General features: G+C 47.4%; 1 protein-coding gene across 2 annotated transcripts in view; it reads left to right on the forward strand.

The window, feature by feature from the left end:
- Positions 1–1,024: 1,024 nt before the first annotated feature.
- Positions 1,025–22,196, forward strand: part of VSTM4 (V-set and transmembrane domain containing 4) — a 79,903-nt gene continuing 58,731 nt past the window's right edge. For both annotated transcript variants that reach the window (XM_039481329.1, XM_039481328.1), the window contains exons 1-3: positions 1,025–1,171; positions 8,554–8,952; positions 21,155–21,223. In XM_039481329.1, coding sequence (XP_039337263.1) covers positions 1,117–1,171; positions 8,554–8,952; positions 21,155–21,223 — 523 coding nt within the window. In that variant the 5' untranslated portion in view covers positions 1,025–1,116. The remainder of the gene's footprint in view (positions 1,172–8,553; positions 8,953–21,154; positions 21,224–22,196) is intronic.

The raw sequence follows: 22,196 nt of genomic DNA on the forward strand, positions 1-22,196 counted from the left end.
GAAGGCGGGAGGAGGAGGAGGAGGAGGAGATGGAGGAAGGGGAGAAGGCGGGAGGAGAGAGGGGAAGGGGACGAGTCGGGAGGAGGAGGAGGAGGAGATGGAGGAAGGGGAGAAGGCGGAGGAGAGAGGGGGAGGGGAAGGGGTGAGTCGGGAGGAGGAGTTGGAGGAGATGGAGGGGAAGGGGAGAAGGCGAGAGGAGAGAGGGGAGGGGAAGGGGCGAGTCGGGAGGAGGAGGAGGAGATGGAGGGGAAGGGGAGAAGGCGGGAGGAGGAGGGGAAGGGGACGAGTCGGGAGGAGGAGGAGGAGGAGATGGAGGGGAAGGGGAGAAGGCGGGAGGAGAGAGGGGGAGGGGAAGGGGGTGAGTCGGGAGGAGGAGGAGGAGATGGAGGGGAAGGGGAGAAGGTGGGAGGAGAGAGGGGGAGGGAAGAGGGCGAGTCGGGAGGAGGAGGAGGAGATGGCGGGGAAGGGAAGAAGGCGGGAGGAGGAGATGGAGGGGAAGGGGAGAAGGCGGGAGGAGGAGGAGGAGGAGATGGAGGGGAGGAGAGGGGGGAGAGGAAGAGGGCGAGTCGGGAGGAGGAGGAGGAGATGGCGGGGAAGGGGAGAAGGCGGGAGGAGGAGAAGGAGGAGATGGAGGGGAAGGGGAGAAGGTGGGAGGAGGAGGAGGAGGAGATGGAGGGGAAGGGGAGAAGGTGGGAGGAGGAGGAGGAGATGGAGGGGAAGGGGAGAAGGCGGGAGGAGGAGGAGGAGGAGATGGAGGGGAAGGGGAGAAGGCGGGAGGAGGAGGAGGAGGGGAAGGGGGCGAGTCAGGAGGAGGAGGAGATGGAGGAAGGGGAGAAGGCGGGAGGAGGAGGAGGAGGAGGAGATGGCGGGGAAGGGGAGAAGGCGGGAGGAGAGAGGGGGAGGGGGAGGGGAAGGGGGCGAGTCGGGAGGAGGAGGAGGAGATGGCGGGGAAGGGGAGAAGGCGGGAGGAGAGAGGGGGGAGGGGAAGGGGGCGAGTCGGGAGGAGGAGGAGGAGATGGCGGGGAAGGGGAGAAGGCGGGAGGAGAGAGGAAGCGGGAGGAGAGGCGAGATTCAGGCTGGGAGAGAAAACAGAAGGGTCCCTGCGCGCGGTGGGCGATGCGCCTCCTGGCCTTGGCCCTGGCCGCCCTGCTGGCCCAAGCGCCCAGCCCAGGTAAGGAGCGGCGCGGAGCGGGGCGGAATCTCCGCACGGCTGCGCGCTGCCTCCCCCGCTCCCGGCTGCGGACCCCCGACCCCCGCGCTGGCTCTGGGGAAATCTGCGTCTCAGGTTAAATACCCGGGGGTTCGGGGCGCTTGTTCACGGAGAAGTTACAGCCCCCGGGTGCTTTGCCCCGAGCCCACCACGCGCACGGCCCAGGAAAGGGGGCCCCGCCGCCCCGAGACGCGCGCCCCGGAGCCGGGCTGAGTTCGGCCCCTTTCTTGGCCAGGTTTTCGTGCGAGCCCCCAAGCCCGGCCCGCTGATCCGACTCCTGCCCCGGGACCCGCTTGTATCCCGAGCTGGGTCCCTGCGCTTTCGCAATCAATTCTTCAACGCTCTGTCTCGGGTCGGGGCAGCGTTTGCTCCGGTCATTGCAGACCCTGGAAGCTGCTGCAGATACTCGGCCCTAAACTCCAGACAATGCGTCACCACCACCGGGAGGGAAAGGAAAAGACACTGAAAGAGTTAAAAACCCAGCCCCCAACCCCGACTGTAGAGTTTGTGACAATTGTCGCTTTCTGTTTAACGGGGCAGGAACAACATACAGCTCACAGTATTTATTTTTTTAAATTACCCTCTTTACTAACCTTGTACCGTACTAAAGCTGCAGGATTTTTAAACCTCTAGTTTACTTTGTATTAGGTTTGCTGCTAACTTTCTGCGTTTCTCTCAGCTTGCGCAATTGAAACGAGACTTGTCATTTTGACTTCTCCACTGAGTTCCACTAACACAAGCCTTGGTTGCTCCCTGCAGAGGGGGCGGGAGGACATAATAAAAGATCATGTTTCCACTGAATTTAAGAAGAAACCATGAAAATATTTCTTGTGTCACTAGAGGTGAATCTGTAGCAGTGAGAGATTTGGGGGACAATTTTCAAATGCATCTAAGTGATGTAGCAGCCCAAGTCCAGTGAGAAAGTCCATAGACTTTCAATGAGACTCAAAAGTCCCTTTTGAAAATGAGACTTAGGCACTTTTGTAATTTTTTCCAGTGACGTCTATGCTTCCCAGACATGGGGTTCACCTGGGCACTGCTGATTAACAAGAATTAATATTCTGATGAGCACACCACTCCAAACCTGAACTTCAGAGTTTGGGGATATTCCAAGCAGGGATTTTTGTTTGTCTGGCTGAGAGTTCTGGATCTGCATCTGCCTATCAAAGTTTTGAAGGCTGAATGGAGGTTCAGGGCAATCTCTGGATCTAGGCTGAGAAGTTTTCTTTGAGAGAGGGACCTCCTTACCAGTGAAACTTACAAACATCTCAGTCCAACTGAAAACATCTGGTTGCTTGTTGTGATCTTTCTTGCCATATGCTAATTATTTTTATTTTATTATTGTCACTCAGAGGGGTGAAAAAAACACTACCCTGAGCGACATAAATTTGCCAGCACAAGCCCTCTTGTGCACAGCGTTATGTCGGTGAGAGAGCTCTCTCCTGTCGGCGTAACAGCTACACAAACGCTTTTACAGTGGCACAGCTGCATCGGTACACCTGCGCTACTGTACGCATGTAAGTGTAGACATGGCCTTAGCAGCAGGGGGAAATCTTTGCAAGATGTCCCTAGTGTAGACAGGGCCCTGGTCTTGCAACTAATCCACTATCCCAGGCTGCCTCCCAGCGAGCCAGGGAAAAAGGCGTTTGGGATCCAAGGGAGACAAATGAGACTAAAGCATTGACAATTACAGCAGCCAGTTGTAAATAAAGCTAGAGCAGACAAAGGCCCTTGACAATTAGGAATGCTGCAATTCAGATAATGCAGACTGGAAATAAGACGCACATTTTTAACAGTACATGCATGTATTCACCCATGAAAGCTCATGCTCCAATACTTCTGTTAGTCTATAAGGTGCCACAGGGCTCTTTGCTATTTTTAACAGTGAGTAACTAACCACTGGAACAACTTATCAAGGGTTGTGGTAGATTCTCCATCACTGATGTTTATTAAATTATGATTGGCTGTATTTCTAAAAGCTCTGCTCTAGGAATTATTGTGGAGCAGTTCTCTGGCCTGTATTGTACAGGAGGTCAGACTAGGTGATCACAGTGGTCCCTTCTGGCCTTGGAATCTATGAATGTATGACACGAGTCCTGAATATTTGACTCATTTTTTTTTTTACTTCTTCCATGCACTATAAATAGTTCCCTTCTCAGGCAGTGGTAACAGCAAGACTAAACTCTTGTGGTGAGCTCTGTCTGTGCTGCAGCGTCATCCATGCCACATAGTTTTCATTCCCTGCCGTCCCAAATCTCTCCCCATTTGAAGCAGCAACCATGTAAAGTCTGTGAACCCAGCACTGTGTGTGCACGAGGGTCTGCTGTTCTCTAATTGATGAAGCATGCTCCGCTATTGGAAAGGAACCTGTTACAGGAGTATCCTTCACTTGGGGGCTGAGCCAAACCCACTTGAAGTCAGTGGGAGGCCTTCCACGATCCTTTGGATCAGAGCTTTCTTTACCATATGTGTCTACAATATCCTCAGTTTCCCCAAATCTCCTACTGTTACAACTACCATTCTGACTCCACTGGTGCCCCACTGGCTCCATCAGTCACCATGTTTGCTTGTTTTAAATACAGTATTACCTAACTCTGCTCACAGCAGGACTAGATGACATGGTGATTAAAATGCCAGTGGCTTCAAGTACATAAAGCTCTCTCTATCGCTACTCACCCCCCCACCCCACCCCACCCCACCCCACCCCCAGAGCAGCTCTGGTGATAGCAACAGCAGGAAGTTTTAGGGAACAGTGTCTGCTATTGGGCATTTGGACCAAATCCTACATGCCTTACCCATTGTTGGAGATGGGTATCATCCGCCCTTCTACCAGTGCATGGGCATCTCCAGTGGTTCTGGTTCCCAAACCAGATGGGGAAATACGCTTTTGTGTGGACTACCGTAAGCTCAATGCTGTAACTCGTCCAGACAACTATCCAATGCCACGCACTGATGAGCTATTGGAAAAGTTGGGACGTGCCCAGTTCATCTCTACCATTGATTTAACCAAGGGATACTGGCAGGTACCACTAGATGAACCCGCCAGGGAAAAATCTGCCTTCATCACCCATGCAGGGGTGTATGAGTTTACTGTGCTTCCATTCGGACTGCGGAATGCACCTGCCACCTTCCAAAGGCTGGTGGATGGTCTACTAGCAGGATTGGAAGACTGTGCAGTTGCATACCTCGATGATGTGGCCATTTTTTCTGATTCATGGCCTGAACACCTAGAACATTTGAAAATGGTTTTGAGCGCATCAGGCAGGCAGGACTAACTGTTAAGGCCAAAAGTGTCAAATAGGCGAAACAGAGTGACTTACCTAGGACACCAGGTGGGTCAAGGAACCATCAACCCCCTACAGGCCAAGGTGCAGGCTATCCAACAGTGGCCTGTCCCAAGGTCAAAGAAACAGGTCCAATCCTTCTTAGGTTTGGCCGGATATTACAGGCGATTTGTACCACACTACAGCCAAATCGCTGCTCCACTAACTGATCTGACCAGGAAAACCCAGCCAAATGCAGTTAAGTGGACTGATGAGTGTCAGGAAGCCTTTATCCAGCTTAAGGCGATGCTCATGTCTGACCCTGTATTAAGGGCGCCGGACTTTGACAAACCCTTCCTAGTTACCACTGATGCATCTGAACGTGGGGTAGGAGCGGTACTAATGCAGGACGGACCGGATCACAACTTCCATCCTGTCGTGTTTCTCAGCAAGAAGCTGTCTGAGAGGGAAAGCCACTGGTCCGTCAGTGAAAAAGACTGTTACGCCATTGTGTATGCCTTGGAAAAGCTACGCCCATACCTTTGGGGACGGCAGTTCCAGCTACAAACCGATCATGCTGCACTAAAGTGGCTTCATACTAACAAGGGAAACAACAAAAAACTTATCAGATGGAGTTTAGCTCTCCAAGACTTTGATTTTGAAGTTCAACACATTTCAGGAGCTTCCAACAAAGTTGCTGATGCACTCTCTCGTGACAGTTTCCCAGAATCTAGTGGCTAAAAAGTGTTCTTTACATGTTATATGCTTAGTAGTATATGTAATAGTGCATGTGTTTATTACTCTGTTGGTTTTGCAGTTTAGGAGGAAATCACCGCCAGTGCTCCCACTGTTGGTGATTTGGGGGGCGTGTCATAAGTAGTTAGTTAAGGGTTAAGGTCTACCTGTAAAGGGTTAACACAGACCTGGTGAAACACCTGACCAAAGGACCAATCAGGGAAGAGAATTTGAAAATCCCAGAGAGCGGGAACTTGGGTCTCTGTGTTCTTTGTTCTGAGTTCTTAGCCGTCTGGACCTACACCAGTCTAGACGCTTAACCAAGTCTGCTCATCTTTCTGAACTAATTTCTTCTATTCAAGCTAGTGAGTATTAGAAGAACTGGGTAATTTCATATAAGAATCCTGTGTCTGCAATTCTGTGTGTTTGCATTGATTATTCGTAATTTTGCCTGTATTGTTTGTACTGAGGAAAAGGGAGAAATTTCTCCAGGGATTAATAAGATTAGACCCTATGAATGTCTATCTTGGATTCATAGAGATTGTGTATTTTTTCTCTTCTTTCTTTTATTCTTTTAATAAACTCTTTTAAGTTCAGGACTTGGTTAAGTTCCTTACCTGTGGATTCAGGGGAAGGAAGCTAGGCGCCACTCTGGGGAGACAAGAGTTGTCTCCAAGCAGAGAGAGAGCAGGAGAGGGAGAGGGAGGGGGGAAGTGGACTGCTTCCCTGTGTGTAGAGATTCAAGGGATTTGAATCTGGGTTCCCCAGGGGAAGCTTGGGGGACAGGCCGTGCGTCAGACACGTTAACCTGACTGGTGGCAGCGAGAAGGAATCCTACCCTAAGGGTTAGGGTGGGGGGAGAATACCTGCGGGTCCCCATCTTTGAACCCACAAGCTCAAAGTGGGGGTGAGATCCCATGACACCATGCAACTAGTGCTCTCGAGTCTATGGGCTTTCTTGCTTGGCAGAGGTGAGCTGAGTTTGATCATTTCTTTGGAACAACCACAAATCCCAACAAAAAGCCAAACACTTGGACATAAAAAAAAAAAGAAATGAAAACTTTTATACTGGGGCCAATACTCAGGTAGAAGTGATCAGAGAAATTGAAGAAGTAGTACTAATTGCCTACACTGGTCTCCGCCAGGGCAGTATCTGAACTCCTCTTTTACATATTCTGTTGTGCATATTTTGGCACTGTGTGCTGTCTAGTTTTCAATTACTCAAACAATGGTCTCTTACTCTGGGATACGAGGCCACAATTAGAGCTGGTCAGCATTTCTTGAACAAAAAGTTTACACATCAAAAAAGGACATCATAAAAATGGTTTGTCCTGAAAAATGTCAGGACGTTTGAATAATTGCCAACAATGTTTTATAGTGCGTTCAACTGACTAAAAAACATGGGTTTGGTCAACCAAAAAAAAAAAAATCAAACATTTTAATAATGTTTGATAAATAGGTAATGAAAATTTAGAAAAAACCCTGATATTTTTAATGAAATGGAATTTCTCATTTTTTTGATCAGCGTTATCCACAACCTTAAAGATCTCATTTAGAGTGTGAGACGGCAGGCCTATTTGCATATCTCAGTGTAAAGCACCTAGTTAGTTCACTGTTAGTGTTAGAGAAATAAGTAATAAAACCATCATCACCTCACTGCAGGCAGGCTTTTCCTGCTAGTCAGCCTAAATTTCCTCTTCTTTATTGCAAGCCGCTATTTCTACTCATACCCCAGCAAAATCTGAAATAACATCTCTCCTTGGGATTTACAACTTTCTGTGCCTATGAACAGTTATCATGATCCCTCAATTAATATCACAGATCCAGACTACGCCTAGCTGGGTCAGACATCTTCTTACAAATCAATTCAAATAAGATCCATTCAGTATTATGGGATAATAAGTATGATATTTTTATTTTCCTCTCATTTTCTTTTTTAAAATGGCCCTTATTTTTTAAAACAACCAACCAACCAAATGCAAAAAAGTAGAATGGTCTATAAAACAGGCCCCAAACAGTACAGGAATCCATGGTTTTACTGTAGTGTTTGGAGCCATTACTGTAATAGTAGTACCTAGCTTTTCTCAGCTGTAGATCTCAAAGCACTTTACAAAGGAGATCAGTATCATTACCCCCATTTTACATATGAGGAAACTGAGGCAGAAAGAGGCTATGCTTTGCCCAAGATCAGCCAGCAGGCTGAACCACCAATCGAATTCACATCGCCTGAGTCCTAATTCAGTGCTTGATTCACTAAGCCACCCTACTTTTTGAATAAAGGGTCTTCTCTAAGTATCTGTGATACGTAACACTTTATTTGAAGTCATAGCCTACTAAAGTAAAATATATAACCACAGCACAACACACAGTTTCACAGCTTAGTTGTGCCCAAACAGAACTAGTACCTCTACTTCCAATACTCCTGCGACAGTAAATGGAAATACTTGACTTGCTTATTTTAAAGATAAGTATATGTTTGTGTTTCAGGAGTTGATGTCAGACAAAATCCTCTACCAAATGCTCATCCTCTCATGGTTAACTTGTTCCTTGCTGATGTGCTGAAAAAGTAACTGGAAGGGAGAGAGCCATTCTCCCTTGGTTGCGTATATGCCATGATTGTTTGTACAAACAAGGCAGAGGCCAGAATAATACTTCACATTTTCAAAGTGCATTTCATCCTGAAGGACCCCAAAGTACTTTGCAGAGGGGATTGCAAGGACCACTTGCCTGCTGCTGAAATACGGCTACAACTAGGGTAGAGGGCAGCACACTATTCGATAACACATTGGAGACAATCTGTGGAACTCATTGCCACAAGACAAGATTGAGGCCAAGAGTTTTGTAGACTTCAAAAGTAGATCATAAATAACCACATCTATAGTTACATTAGAAAGGAAGAAATAGGACTATAATCTCTTGTGCGCCAAGGTATAAGTCACGCACTATCTGTCTGACAGGGTCAGGAAGCAATTGCCTGTAAGTGTAGATATGCCATAACTGTCTATTACGGGATTTCTTCCACCTATCTCTGATGCAGTTGGTACTGGCCACTGCTGGAGGCAGGACAGCGAATTAGACATAGCACTAGTCTGATATAGTTTGGCAAGTCCTACATGGGGAAAGTTTAGGTAAGAACACTAGGGCAAATGTCATAGGCTCTTTAATATCCATGGAGAGCACCCAAGATTTCGGAGTTTAAAAGCTCATCAGACAGTCTTTATAAACTCAACTGCACAGACCCCGATTTTTCTGCCTCAGAGTTAACCTGCCAATCTACCTGTTTGCTGATTCAGGTGCTTTTGTGCTGCCATGGAAGATTCTCATGATCCATTCTCTCTTTTGCAGATGTTTGCGAGGCTCTGAATGTGACAGTCTCGCCAGGACCGACAGTGCGATACGCCGAGGGAGACAATGCTACCCTTTATTGTCACATTTCTCAAAAGAGACGGACAGACAACTTACTGGCTGTCCGATGGGTTTTTGCCCTCTCACCCACACAGGAGTATCTGATGATCAAAATGACTAAATTTGGGATTGTCCAGTACTATGGAAATTACACCCACCACTTCCACAAGCAAAGACTTCGTCTTTTCCAAGAGAGACATGGAACAATGTACAAATTCCTAATTCTGAATCTGCGGCCAACGGATCAAGGCCATTATATATGCAAAGTCCAGGAAATTGGCAAGCACAGGAATAAGTGGACTGCATGGTCAAATGGCACAGCAGCTACTGAAGTAAAAGGTGAGGATGCATCTGATGCTACTGAGTCTGATCCCAACCTTTTTCTTGCTCATTATCGTTAATTGTTAGTTTTCTCTCCATGTCAAATTAATCCAGAAGATGCTTGAATTTAGTTTTTTTCCCCAAAAAATCATTTTGAAATATATCATATAATACTTAGCTTCATAAATAATAATTATACCTCACAACTGAAAAATTAAAGGCAGGAATTGAACACGTGTAGAAATTCACTGCCACAGATTTCTAGATCATTGCCTTAGCTGTTCAGCCAAAATGATGATAGCTAACAATACTTTACACTCATTCAAGCATAGGTCTCAGAGAATTTGCAAAAGGGACTAAACAATATTATCCTCATTTTAAACAGGGGGAAACTGAGGCACAGAAAGAGTAAGTGATTTTCTAAAGGTCATACAATGAGTCAGTGTCAGCGCTGGGAATAGAAACTGGTTTTCCTGTGTCCCAGTTCTCCATTCTGCCTCTAGAAACCTCCAGAGAATAGATCTTCCTCATGAGATTGCTTTAAGTTCTAGTCCCAGCTGGAAGTAGTTCAGAAGCAGTCTCTCTAATGCAGTTTCTGCTCTAGTCTTGGCCTGAAAGTGGAAAAGCACTGATCGGAATATTCCAGAATTGCATAGAAAGATTGGGTTGAAGTCCAGCATAAAAATGATCTGAGGTGGGCCTTCCAAATCCAGATCCCACGCTTACAGCTGTCCCCTGCCCCTTAATAGCAGGCCATATCAAAGCCCCTGATACAAACAAACCCAGACTTTGAGAAAGGGTTGTGTTCTGGATTTGGATTTCATAGATTGGGCTCATGTCAGAAGGCAGCTATGCTCAACATTGCAGTATCAATGTTGGCTGGGAAACGCTCCTCTGTGTCTGATAGACGGTCTCCTCATAGACATGGGTGTGTGGTAAAAGGAAGTGTTGACTAAGTTCACTGCAGCCTGATCCAAAAACTACTGAAGTCAGTGTGAATCGGGCCCTAAGTTACTGGAACTGAAGGGTGTGAATGCCTGCACGATCTACGGGGGAATCACCAGCCCAGCATAGAAAAACCTGTCGGATGAAAACTCTAGGGTTCACCTCATGGAATTTCCACCAGCCCTGCTGGTGCTTGACTTGTTGGGCGGGTGTTTTTAAATTAAGAAGCTGCACTAAATATTGAGGCAAACATATTCCTAATTAACTAGTATGTGTTTTGGGGGGGGAAATGAACCTGATTCCCCTCTTACTTATACCAGTTTTACACTGATGGAGCTCCACTGACTTCAGCAGAGTTCCTCCTGATTTACAACTGCTGTGAGATCAGAATCAGGCCCAAAGGTCTCATTTCGTTAATATCTTGTGCCAGAGAAACCTAAAGCATGTTTCCCATGGTGCTAGCTTCATAGTTCTAATTAAGCTTCCTATAGCATCTTTGTACTAATACACAGAGGGAGACAAACAGTGCAACAGACGATCTCTATTGATAGCTCATAGACATGACAAGTTTTTGCTTTGTTATCTAACAGAAAAAAGACAGAATATGTAAAATATATGATCAGAAAAATAGCAGCTGCATTTTGCCCACTAATGTTTAAACCTGCCTTGATTAAAATCAGAGGATTAAAGTAATGTAATTAGCTGAAGTTATTAGTAGCTGTGGAAGCTCTTCCAAAGATCTAGAGTTGAAGTTCAGTTTGGCTCAGTACCAAATTGTATGAATGTGAATTTTTTCAAAAGTCATAATCTAAACCATCTGATCCTCTTGGGCCTGCAAAATTTGGCAAGATTTCCGCAAGATTTTGAATGAGATTTTCCATGCTTCCTGTATGCAGCCAGACAGACATAATGTGAGAAGAGTGACCTGATCTGAAATCTCAGACCCAAGCAACCCTCACTTATTTTGGGGAATGTACAGATCCAAATCTAGATCTGTTCTTTTCCTCTGGCGCCTAGCTAACCACCCCCAGATCTTAATTCCCCCAGTTTTTGGAGCAGTTAAATGCTAGATTTGCATTTCCCTCTTGGTGGTGTCCAAATATCTCTATTATTTTGGCATTTCTGCTTCAGGTCCTGGTCAAAATGTGAAAGGAAGCACAGAGAATGCAAATAGGAAGGGTACCAGGGGGCCGGGAGGAGGAGGGAAGAGAAGATTCTCACACTTCCCCAGACCACAGAGAAAGCTCGTGTTTAGTTTGAGTTTTGGCCAAGGATGTTTGTCTTAGTTTATCCAAGTGGGGTGTGTCCTCAAAGCAGGGCTGCACACCTCAGCATATCAACAGTAGAGTTCTGACCTTCCAGCCGCAACTGGATTTCCTGTAGAACCTGACATGGGCCTGATCCAGCACCCTGTGAAGTCCATGGACGGACTGCCACCGACGTCAGTGAGCCGACCCTTGTATTAAAATAAAAAGCTTGTAGTGAATGGGTGAGAAGCCAAAGGAGGGCAGCAAAGGTGTTAAATGGTGACTTGTGAAAAGAACTGAGTTTTCACAGCCAGGAAAACAGATTGTAATCCACTGTTTAGGCTACGCTACACAGCCCCCTCTAGTGACTGGGGCAGAGGGCAGAAGTCATACAACAGCTACTGACTGGAATCAGTCCTTTAGTTGAGTGATTGAGGATCTTGATTTTAGGGTCCCTGTGACAACCCCGATGGTCGCCATTATAAAATAATTGGTAATCATGGCCCTAAAAATCCACCTGTCCTGAAGAGGGAATTTTATTGGGAAACATGAAGTTCATGCATAAAAAAAGGACACTTACCCACTGCAGAGCAGGTGAATCTTAAGAGTCAAAATCTGTAAGAGGAATTCAACATAAATCACGAGTCTGGCCACAGAAATCATGAGATTTTAAAACAATCACAATTTAAAAAAATACATTTTAGGTTCTTTATGTGCCTCCTGGTTTTTGAGTCACATTTTCCAGCTTTTCTCTGGAGGGCTAGAAATTCTCACAGCAAGAAAGAAAGCTGAGATTATCGTACAATCACAAGCCCCAGGGAGCTGGAGTTTTAGGGGGGGAAACACCAAATATTGCGAGAATTGCAATAAAAGTCACAAGAATTAGCAACCACAGATGTTCCAAATCTAATCCTGGGGCCAAGTCTCAAAAGAGACCCCCTCTTTTTTTTTTTTTTTGCACTAGGCTGAAGCAAATTGCTAGATCCAAGCATCTCCAGAACATGGTGATCTCCCAACTCTGGGTATTAGTCTTTGTAGCTCTGACTATATGTCAGGTGACTGGGGCCAGTCACAGTCTCTTTAATGACTCAGCTGTGTGCAATGCAACTTGACTGCATGTGTCATAACCTCATAGCCCTGCTGAGCTGTCAAGTGTCCAGCTCAGCACCAGTCAGGGTTCCTACTGAGGCTTTTGGCCAGCCATGGTGGTGCCATGCCGATTCTCCTCCTCCCTTCCCACGGCTCCTCCCAGCCCACATGAAAGAGCCAGCCACTGCTGAAAAGAAAGTGAGGAGGAGAGGTGGGCAGTTGCCTCAGCCTCCCACCAGTAGGCAACTGGGAAGCAGGCTGTGGGCAGTGGGTGTGAAGAACTGGTGGCTCCAGGGCTGTGCTGGGGCCTGGGCACTAGGGCTGTGTCTATTGAGGCTATAGGGATGTGTAAGCAGGGTGTGTGGGGCACTGGAGCTGTGCAGGGCATCAAGGCTTTGGGCATGATTGAGGTGGGCTCCTGGGCTGTGCACATCCAGTAGGAATGCTGGGTGAAGATTGGCACTAGCCCTGGCTTCCCCTTGGCCCCTGGCATCAACTGCCCCAACATCTCCTATCCCCAAGCACTGAAATCCTTAAGGACAATGACTCTCAACCTCTCGTTCCCCTTGCTCCTTTCTGCATGAGGGCCCATTCCCCACTTTCTGCTGCCCCCACCCACTGATTCACACAGTTCCCACTGGCCCTCCCATGCCACTCCCTGGACCGAGCCACCCTGCTCTGCCAACTGTCCCCAAACCATCAGCTCTGGCTACCCACGGGCCCCATCCAACCCTGTGCTTCCTCCAGCTCCCAGGCTCTGCCTCTTCCTCTCCAATCTAGCCACAGTGCAGTGTCACCCAGAGAGCTGCCCCAAAAGCCCTGCCCATTTCCTTCTCTGCTTCTCATGCGCCAGCCTGAGGTTTCCAGCAGAGCCGGAGAATGAGTGTATTAAACAGACTGGGGGGCCTCGGCTACCGGCACTTGACAATCCCTTTAATCAGTCAGCGTGGGCACAGATTCAATGAGAGTCACCGTCCATACATGGGAAGTGGGAGAGCCGGGGCTCACTGCTGTGTCGGGGTCTGGGAAAGGAAGGGGAGCCTTGGCAAAAACCTTGCTCTGAATTCCATGCCATGAGGGGCGCATTGCCAAGCAACCGGCACTCAGCAACAAGCCGGAGAGAGGCCTCCGCGCCTGCTTGGCCAAACTGCATCCACTGAGTTTTTTTTTAAACTGAACAGAGTTTTGCTCCTTGTGTGTGTTTTAATTAAACTCCAGGCTGGTGAAAGGGGCCATCCTTGGAGACTAGAGACCTCTGTAGATCCTGTGCAGAAAGCTCTCTCTCAGCAGACTACTTAGCCCGGCAAAGCCCATGGCCAGCTCCCCCACACCGCAGGGTGTCACCTGTCCGGGTTTTATCCAGACAGGCCGGGTTTTGGCTTTTCTGTCTGGGGACCATTTTGGGTTGTCAGGTGCCCGGTTTTCACACCAGCCTCTGCTCAACTGAGGCTGCTTCCTACCTGCAGGCAGGCTCCTTGTCAGGCCACAGCAGCTCCTGTCCCAGTCCGGGAGCAGAGGGAGCTCAGCTAGGGGAGGAGGGAGGTGCAGATGATCCAATGAGCAATGCAGGGAGAGGAACGAGTGATGAGGCGGGGCCTTGGGGGAAGAGGTGGAGCAGGGGGCGAAGCCTAGGAGTCTGGTTGCCAGCAATTAGAAAGGTGGCAACTCTTCCGGACACTTGGGGGACAAGGGATGTAAAGGAGAATGTCAGCTTCCATTTAATAGATTGCAAGGCCAAAAAAGACTTATGAACATCTAGTGTGACCTCCTGTATAGCACAGGCCAGAGAGCTTCTCCCCAAAAGGCTTATAGCAGATCTTTTAGAAAAACATCCAGTCTCGATTTAAAAATGGTCAGTGATGGAGAATCCATCACAACCCTTGGTAAGTTGTGCCCATGCTTAATTATCCGCACTGTCAAAAATGTACCCCTTATTTCCAGTCAGAATTTGTCTAGCTTCAACTTCCAGCCATTGGATTGTGTCATACCTTTCGCTGCTAGATAGAAGAGCCCATTATCAAATATTTGTTCCCTGTGCACATACTTGTAGCCTAATATTAAATCACCCCTTAACCTTTTCTTTGTTAAAATAAATAGATTGAGCTTCTTGAGTCTATCACAATTAGGCAGGTTTTCTAAGCCTTTAATCTTTCTCGTGGCTCTTCTCTGAACCCTCTCCAAGTTATCAACATCCTTCCTGAATTGTGGGCACCAGTATCCCAGCAGCAGTCACACCAGTGCCAAATACAGCGGTAAAATAGCCTTTCTGCTTCTACTCAAGCTTCCCCTGTTTATGGATCCCAGGATCACATTAGCCTTTTTGGCCCCAGCATGGCACTGGGAGCTCATGTTCAGCAGCATCACTTTCTAGCCCATTCTCTTGCAAAGAGCCTGCACAATTTATCCAATGCTGCAAGCTTGCTGCCTGTCCCTGGTTCATCCCAATGATGCCAGGTTAGTCACAGCTCCTCACAGCCTCCCTGGGTTGGGATATGGGGCCAGTAAAACCATGGCCATTGTTCTAGGGACTGTTGGGAAGATGCTGCCTCAGTTGTCAGCTGTAGTGAGCAGCCCACACCAGGCTATCACTGTGGCTATTGGAAACTCTCTAGCAGCTGCGGCCTGAGGCTTAGCCCACTCCTCTGCCAATGGAGCCCCTGCCCAGAGGGCAGCTGGAGAGCAGGCTCACTGAGGGCAGGGCTGATCCCAGCCCATAATCAATATTTTCTATTGCTTGCTTCTTCTTGTCCATTTCAGCTAGCCCAGCTCGGGTAATGCATTGTGGGCATCTCTGCTGGTGGGTCGTGAGGCGAGATAGGAAGGAGAGATAATTGCTTTAGCAGATCAGTTCAGGGATGTATGTGCTATCACAGTTCAGGGCAACTGCACCTGTATTCCCCTTTTATGATCCAGCAAGGCCACAACAGGTCCCAGTCCCTCATCATCACCTATCTTAATCAGAGACCCATGTCTCTCTCTCTCTCTTCTGACTGGGTTTTTTCCAGACTGCACAGCTCCCTTTCTTATACAGTGATATTCCTAGCAATCCAGACTGCTTAAGTAAGCCTGCTTGGCTTCTCTCCTCAGATGGTTAACTATGTAAGTGTCCACAGTTATAACTGTTACCACACAGTTCTTTCTAAGCAAGCACATTTATTCTTAAGGTGAAAGCATGACCGAGAAAACAATACAGAACTTATATCCATCACCCCAACCCCAGCCTCAGGCGCCGGCAGGTGTCAGTCCTTCCAGCCCTTCCCTGAGGATTGGGGGCCCCCCTTGGACAGATTGGCCTCTCTGCTTGCTGGATCAGACAGAAGATTCTGAGTCAGTTTAAACTCAGGCGATTTAACCAAAAGACCTTTCTTTATCTACTGGTCTCTAATGAATCTAATTTGAACTGGTGTATGCGAACCTCTCCAGGAGGTGGTACCTCAAGGTGCTAGAACCTGAGAGAATTTGTCTAATCACCCCCCACTGTTCTTAGTTCCTAGAGAGCTGAGGTCACCTTCTCCCTGGAATTATAGACAGTCTCTGGCCCACAATGATACCTAAACAGCTCCTAAAGACAAGGCAGGAAATTGTCATGTGTCACATGCCCGTTCCATGTGTCACATGCCCGTTCCATGAGTATGGGGCTTTGTGGAAGTGGGGATGAGCATGGCTTTAGGAGAAGAGGACAAACGGGTAGCATAGGTGGAGTGGAAGGAATGGGCGTGGGGATGCAAAAAAGGTAAATTAATAGAATTATGAAGGGCCGGTTACAGTTGGGGTGCAGGCTAAATGATCCCCTCCCACAAACCCTCCAGCCCTGTTCAGAGCAGTGTGATCATACAAGTGAAGCATGGCTTAAAATTGGCCATAGCATTTCTGGCATGAATTTGGAAAACTCCAGGGAGCTGCAAAGTATTATGAGGAATGCATCCAAATAATGGAGAACAAGATCAGCAGGACTGTAGGGCTACCGGCAAGTCAAATACATGGTCATTTTTGTTCCTTATTCAATCAGGTCAGATTGTCAGGCCCTTTCTGCTTATGCAACGTTTCTCCACACAGTTCACATAATCCACTTAAATATAGCCAGGGCATGAAAGAGGTGTTCGTGTGTGTGTTTCACACATTGAACAATGTAATTTCCTGAATGTCTGCAAAACAGGCACACATGGATTCATGTGGAACACATGGATAGGGAATGAGGACATGTTCCAGGTAACTGGCAGCAGAACAAAGACCACTATAAAATATGAGCAGGCACCCTTACAGCCTGCTGCTCTGTATCTCTAATAGCCTCATGATACCTGCAATATACAAACCTCTGAAAAGTCCTAAGTGACAGCTGTCATGTTGCTGTTAACAGCTGAAATCTGAGGTTCAGATAAGTTTAATTCTTCCAGGGAAGAAGAAGGGCAAATTTTGAAGTCTAGTCAGAAGGTCAAATCCTGCTCTCCGTATTTACAAGTACTGTTAAAAGCAATGACAGGGAATCAAAGTATTGGTGGTACTTTGCCACATGCCACCCATGCCCCCAGCTCTGACCACATGCAAGATGCTACTGTCCTCTCCTTTTCAGCCTCTCCTCAAGATAGACATTGTGATGCATACAAGAAGCCACCCTACTAAGAATTGGTTAGGCTAAGGAACAGTCAAGGATAGTTGATATTTATTTCATTTTAAAATAGATGTAATGTCAGCAGGGGCGGCTCCAGGCACCAGCGCACCAAGCGCATGCCTGGGGCGGCAAGCCGGAGGGGTTGGGGGCCGGCGTACTGGTCACTGTGAGGGCGGCAGTCAGGGAGCATTCGGTGGGTAGGTTGTGCTGCTCTTCAGCATATGACATACTCTCTCTTTTCAATTCCACTTAGTGTTACCCTGATTTGGAAAATAGTGTGCATACCATCGATTTAGATAGTGATATTAAAATAATCTCCAGTCCTTTCCTTATACATCATAATATCCACATCAGGATATTGCTTCTCCTCTACATACACTAGCACAGGGGAAGACTGGGCCTGAGTCATTCCTTGAAAGTGCCATAGTTAAGAAATAATTTCCTCACAAGAAAGCCAGGCTGTGAGCCTTCCTACGACCTTGTCTTCTTGGAGATAATCTCCACCTCCCAGCAGTATTATCAAAGTATTGTTTAATCTTAACACTAGGAACAAAGCAGAACCCGAGAGAAGAGGTTATGAAAACAATACAAGTCCACACATGACTCACACACAGAGTCTTAGGTGAGCCTACCTTACCCCAGACACCCCAGTCTCTGGGGTCTAGGTTCACCTTAGCTCAGCCTGGAAGGATTTTTTTTCTAGAAAGAGTCTTCAAGCTCTTTTCCTGGGCTTTCTCTCTCCCTTACTAATACAAAACCAGTTTGGTGAGCTCTGCAGAGGGTTGGAGCCAGAGCATCAAAGTGAATGGCTTCTGCCTGGTCCCTGAAGTGTGTATCAGGCTCACTTCCTTCTGCCACACCCTGGCTTGAAGTGGTTTCCATCATATACAGGGTTGATAGTTTGGTTCAATGGCTCTCAGCACCCCCACTATAAAAATTGTTTCAGCATCAATGTGCATCTGGGTGCGTTTTCTGCCAAACCGGCTTGTGAATTAACTCAGTATATGCATGCAATAAACACAATAACCCGGTCAAGATACAATATTCATAAATTATTACAGGTAGCTCCAAATCTGCCACAATGATAGTTGCTACGGTAGCACTGAGAGGCTTGAGCTGAGACCAGGGCCCATTGGGCAAGGCATGGACAAAGTCCTTGCCCCAAAGAGGCTACAATCTAAACAGGAAAGATAAAACCTGGAAGAAGAAACAGGCATAGAGAGGTGACATAACTTGCCCACGGTCACACTGAAGAGCCAGCCCGAGAACCATGGTTTCCTGAGCCTCATGCCAGTTCCCTGCCCGCTGCGCCGTGCTGACATACTCCCAAAGTACTCTTTCAAGTATAGTCTTTCTTCAGGCAGTTTGGCAGTTGGCTGATGAACAGAGCATTAAGTGGCAAGCCATTAAAAAGCCATTCTCTGGAGAGCTAGGGCTGGGAGCCTCCTAGCTGGAAAACGATATTCTATCACCAGATTGCAGTTTTGTTGGATTTTGTTTGCTGGCAATCAGCGAGTAGGCTCAGCTGGGATAATCTTTCACATGAGGTTAGCCAGAGTTGTGGCATGACTGCACATCTGTTTGGGGAGCATAGTGAGGTGCTGCCAGTCACAGCCCGGGGGTTCTAGTCCCAGCTGTGCAGCAGATGTATTCTGTGCCTTTGAACATGTCGCTTAGCCCCTCATGGCTGCAGTTTACTTCTCTGCACAATGGAGAATGCAGTTCTGTGCAAAGAGCTGTAGGTGTCAAGTCTCAGGCAAGTCTGAAGTTCTTCAGTCATCCTGTGTCACAGTTCTCCCACCTGTAAAACTGACCTGGTAGTAGCATTCACTTGTGTGAGCGTGAGCTGTACTATTGTACAGCTGGGAAGGCCAGCCCCTCAGCTGAAGTAGCTCCACTGAACTCATTGATGCTCTGGCAGTTTACACCAGCTGAGGATCTAGAGCAACGTAACTCAGTACACAGATCTGAACCAGTATTTCAGAGCCACTGAGGTCTGGTGGATAATGACCTCTCCCCAGCTCTGCTACATGCATCCTGGGTGAGCTGTGGCAAGTCACGATGTTTCGCTGTGCTTCAGTTACTGTTTCCGCAGAGCAGAGGTGAGGTTGGCCTGGCTCCGTCAGAAGTGGTATGGAAGGGTTTTGCACATGCAGAAAAGGGAAACCTGTAATTGAAATAAACCATAGGGGGCTTCTAACCCCCAGCCCAGAGCTCATTGTGATGGACTGAATGGGTGCTTGTCACAGGGTGGCTGGCTCATTAAGGGAGATGGGCCTCAGTCCACCTGTGACAGGCTTAACTCACCTCCCCAGGTGGGAAGAATGAAGGTCATGTGACCGGTGGGTCAGGTGACCAAATCAGATTTCTTATAAAGGAGAGCCGTGAGACGCTGCTAACACTCCAGCCTGGAGTGCCAGACGTGACAGACTCCTGGAAGGCTGTAGCTGGCTGAGGAAGTAGAGGCAGCAAAGGGACAGTGTGAATGATAACCCAACACTGGGAAGGTGGGCTGGGGACTCCTGACTCAAGATCAGGGAACTGTGGAACCAACGGCCAGCTGGGGGTGTGAGGTACTGTGTGTATAGACTGAATAGGATGGATCTCCTCCAGAAGAGTTCTGTTTTAAAAGGATATGGACTGGGAGGGTTAGTGAGGAGCCTTGTGAGAGAGGGAGACTGAGGCAGAGTGCTACAGAGCCACCCCAGCCATGGGTGTGTGTGTGTGCTGAGGTGGCAGCTACCCTGGTACAATGCTTTTGCAGGACCTGCAGGAGTGTCCCATTCACCAGGACTGGCATGTCCCAGAAATATTTGGGAGAGTCCTGGCTGTTCAGGGGACTATGGAGTCAGCTGTGGAGCGAGGCGAATCCTGCAGTGACTCCTTTAGTTTTGAATGCGGCTAGAACAATTGTCACATTATTGTACACTGTCATGTTGAAAAGGCTTCTAACTTGGTCAAATCCAAGTCAGTTTTCTCAGGAACTCTTCAAAGCACATCTCCTCTGGGAGGCTACTTTACCCCCGGCGTTTTAGCACAAGACCTCTTTTTGTTTTTTAAAGAGATCTTTGTTAATATGGATGTAACTGGAAAATTAATAAGATTTTTTCCTTCTCCTTGTTGGCCTACAAACTTTCAGAATAGTTCACTTTGGGACAGAGACAAGGTTTCGGAAAATACAGCCCCCAAGAGAGAACTTTTAGAGAGTTCTGACCAAAGCAAGGCATCAGAATGGAAACATTTATATACAGCCTCAGCAACAGGGTTTGCTGCCATACTCCGCCTACCCCACAGAGCTGTTGCACAGCTTGATCAAGTAGTATTTGTCATACACTCTGCGATCAATACTTGAAAGTCACCTGTCACCATGCAATATGGTGACTAGATGTCCCGATTTTATAGGGATAGCACTGCTATTCGCGGCTTTGTCTTATATAGGCACCTATTAACCCCCAGCCTCATCCTGATTTTTCACAATTGCTATCTGGTGACCCTATCGTGCAATTGTCTGGTGGGCCAGCCTGATCTGACTCCCACAGAAAAAAGGGGGATGAAGGAGGAAGAAAAAGGGAAGCAGGAAGAAAGTAGTAGTTATAAAAGGAGCATATCAGTATTTAATTTATCATCATCTACACCCAAATCGTTAGTCTCATTTCCCTATAAATTCTCTTACCTCTCAGGCAAGTCCTCACTTTCCTAGGGAAGCAGGCCCCAGCCTGTGCCCACACTCACAAGGTAATTGCCTCTCCTTCTTTTCATTTCTGGTGCTGCTTTCCCCTTGGCTTTTCTCCAGCATCCCAGTGTTAGCTCTTCTCCCCTCTGGAATGAGCTGGGTCTGGTTTATATAATCCCCAGACCCCTCCCACTCCCAGCAGCCTCTGAGGGGACTAGATAACTGGAGTCAACTGCTCAGGTTTTTTTCCCCTCCCCCATGACAGTTCACTCTGCCACAGCACCAGATCAGTCAAACATATTGCTATCACGAATCAGTCTATTTAGCTCCTGTCATAGTCCAAGGTGGGACAGAGCTGCAGGTTGCCAGCTCATTCTGTTGCATCATTGCGTGTCTTCCTCCAGGACTCAGTCTGGAGAGCTCCCTGCCACTTCTACGAGAGTGGCAGATATTTGGTGCCAAAAAGGATCAAGTCTTGTCAAGAGACATGCTGCCATTTTATAATTCAGTTTTTTCAGCATAAGAGATGAACATTCTGTTAGACAGTATGGGTGAAGTCCTGGCCCCATTGAAGTCAATGGTAGAACTCGCACTGACTTCAATGGAGAATTTCACCATGTGCATCATCATTATACTGTGTTTATTTGTCCTTCACAGTGATTTCATCGAAAGCTTCAGAAGATCCCACTTTTGAGAAAACCCATGAGGCCTGGAAGTTTTTTGAAGGTAAAGATACATTTAATGTTATCACTTGTTTACATGCAGTTTCTCATTAAGACGCTGGCTGTAGTTGTATTGTGGTAGCAACCAAGAGCCCTGTTTGGGGTCAGAGCCCCATTATGCTAAGTGCTGTACAAAGACAGGCTGCTCTCAGAGTGCTTACTATGAAGTACTTAGATTTTCAGAAAGCCTTTGATAAGGTCCCTCACCAAAGGCTCTTACGCAAAGTAAGCTGTTATGGGATAAGAGGGAAGGTCCTCCCATGGATTGGTAACTGATTAAAAGATAAGAAACAAAGGGCAGGAATAACTGGTCAGTTTTCAGAATGGAGAGAGGTAAATAGTGGTGTCCCCCCAGGGGTCTGTACAGCCTCCGTTTGCCAGAAGCTGGGAATGAGAGACAGGCAATGGATCAGTTAATGATTGCCTGTTCTGTTCATTCCCTCTGGGGCACCTGGCATTGGCCACCGTTGGAAGACAGGATACTGGGCTAGATGGACCTTTGATCTGACCCAGTATGGCCATTCTTATGTTATAATCTTATGTTACAGAGTGTGGGAAACCAGAGAGGGGAAGGTCCCCACTTCATCAAGTTCTCATATCACTGGGTTTTCTTTTTAAGACGATTAGGGAACTAATATGTATCTGGCCTGTAGGCGAGAGAGCCGTGCAAACACAGGACTCAATCCAGCCTGGTGCTGATCACCTCTTAAGACATACCAAGTGATGTATGAAGGCTGCAGGCCAGACTTCTAAAAATGTAGGGGTGAAGCTTCACATGACCCCAGATTTGCAGAAATAACTGTGTAATGGCATGCCAGGTCCTGAACAAAAGGACTGCACTGAACAGGTGCTTGCTTAGGGCTAGAGAGGTTATCTTTGCTTAGGGAGATGGGTTGTCATGCTACAGACCAGGCATCTTTGCTTGGCAAGTAGAGTACTTAAGGCAGACTGGTGAGTGACTATAGTGATACTGGGAT

Source organism: Mauremys reevesii, linkage group 7 (genome assembly GCF_016161935.1).
Source record: "Mauremys reevesii isolate NIE-2019 linkage group 7, ASM1616193v1, whole genome shotgun sequence".
NCBI lineage: Eukaryota > Metazoa > Chordata > Testudines > Geoemydidae > Mauremys > Mauremys reevesii.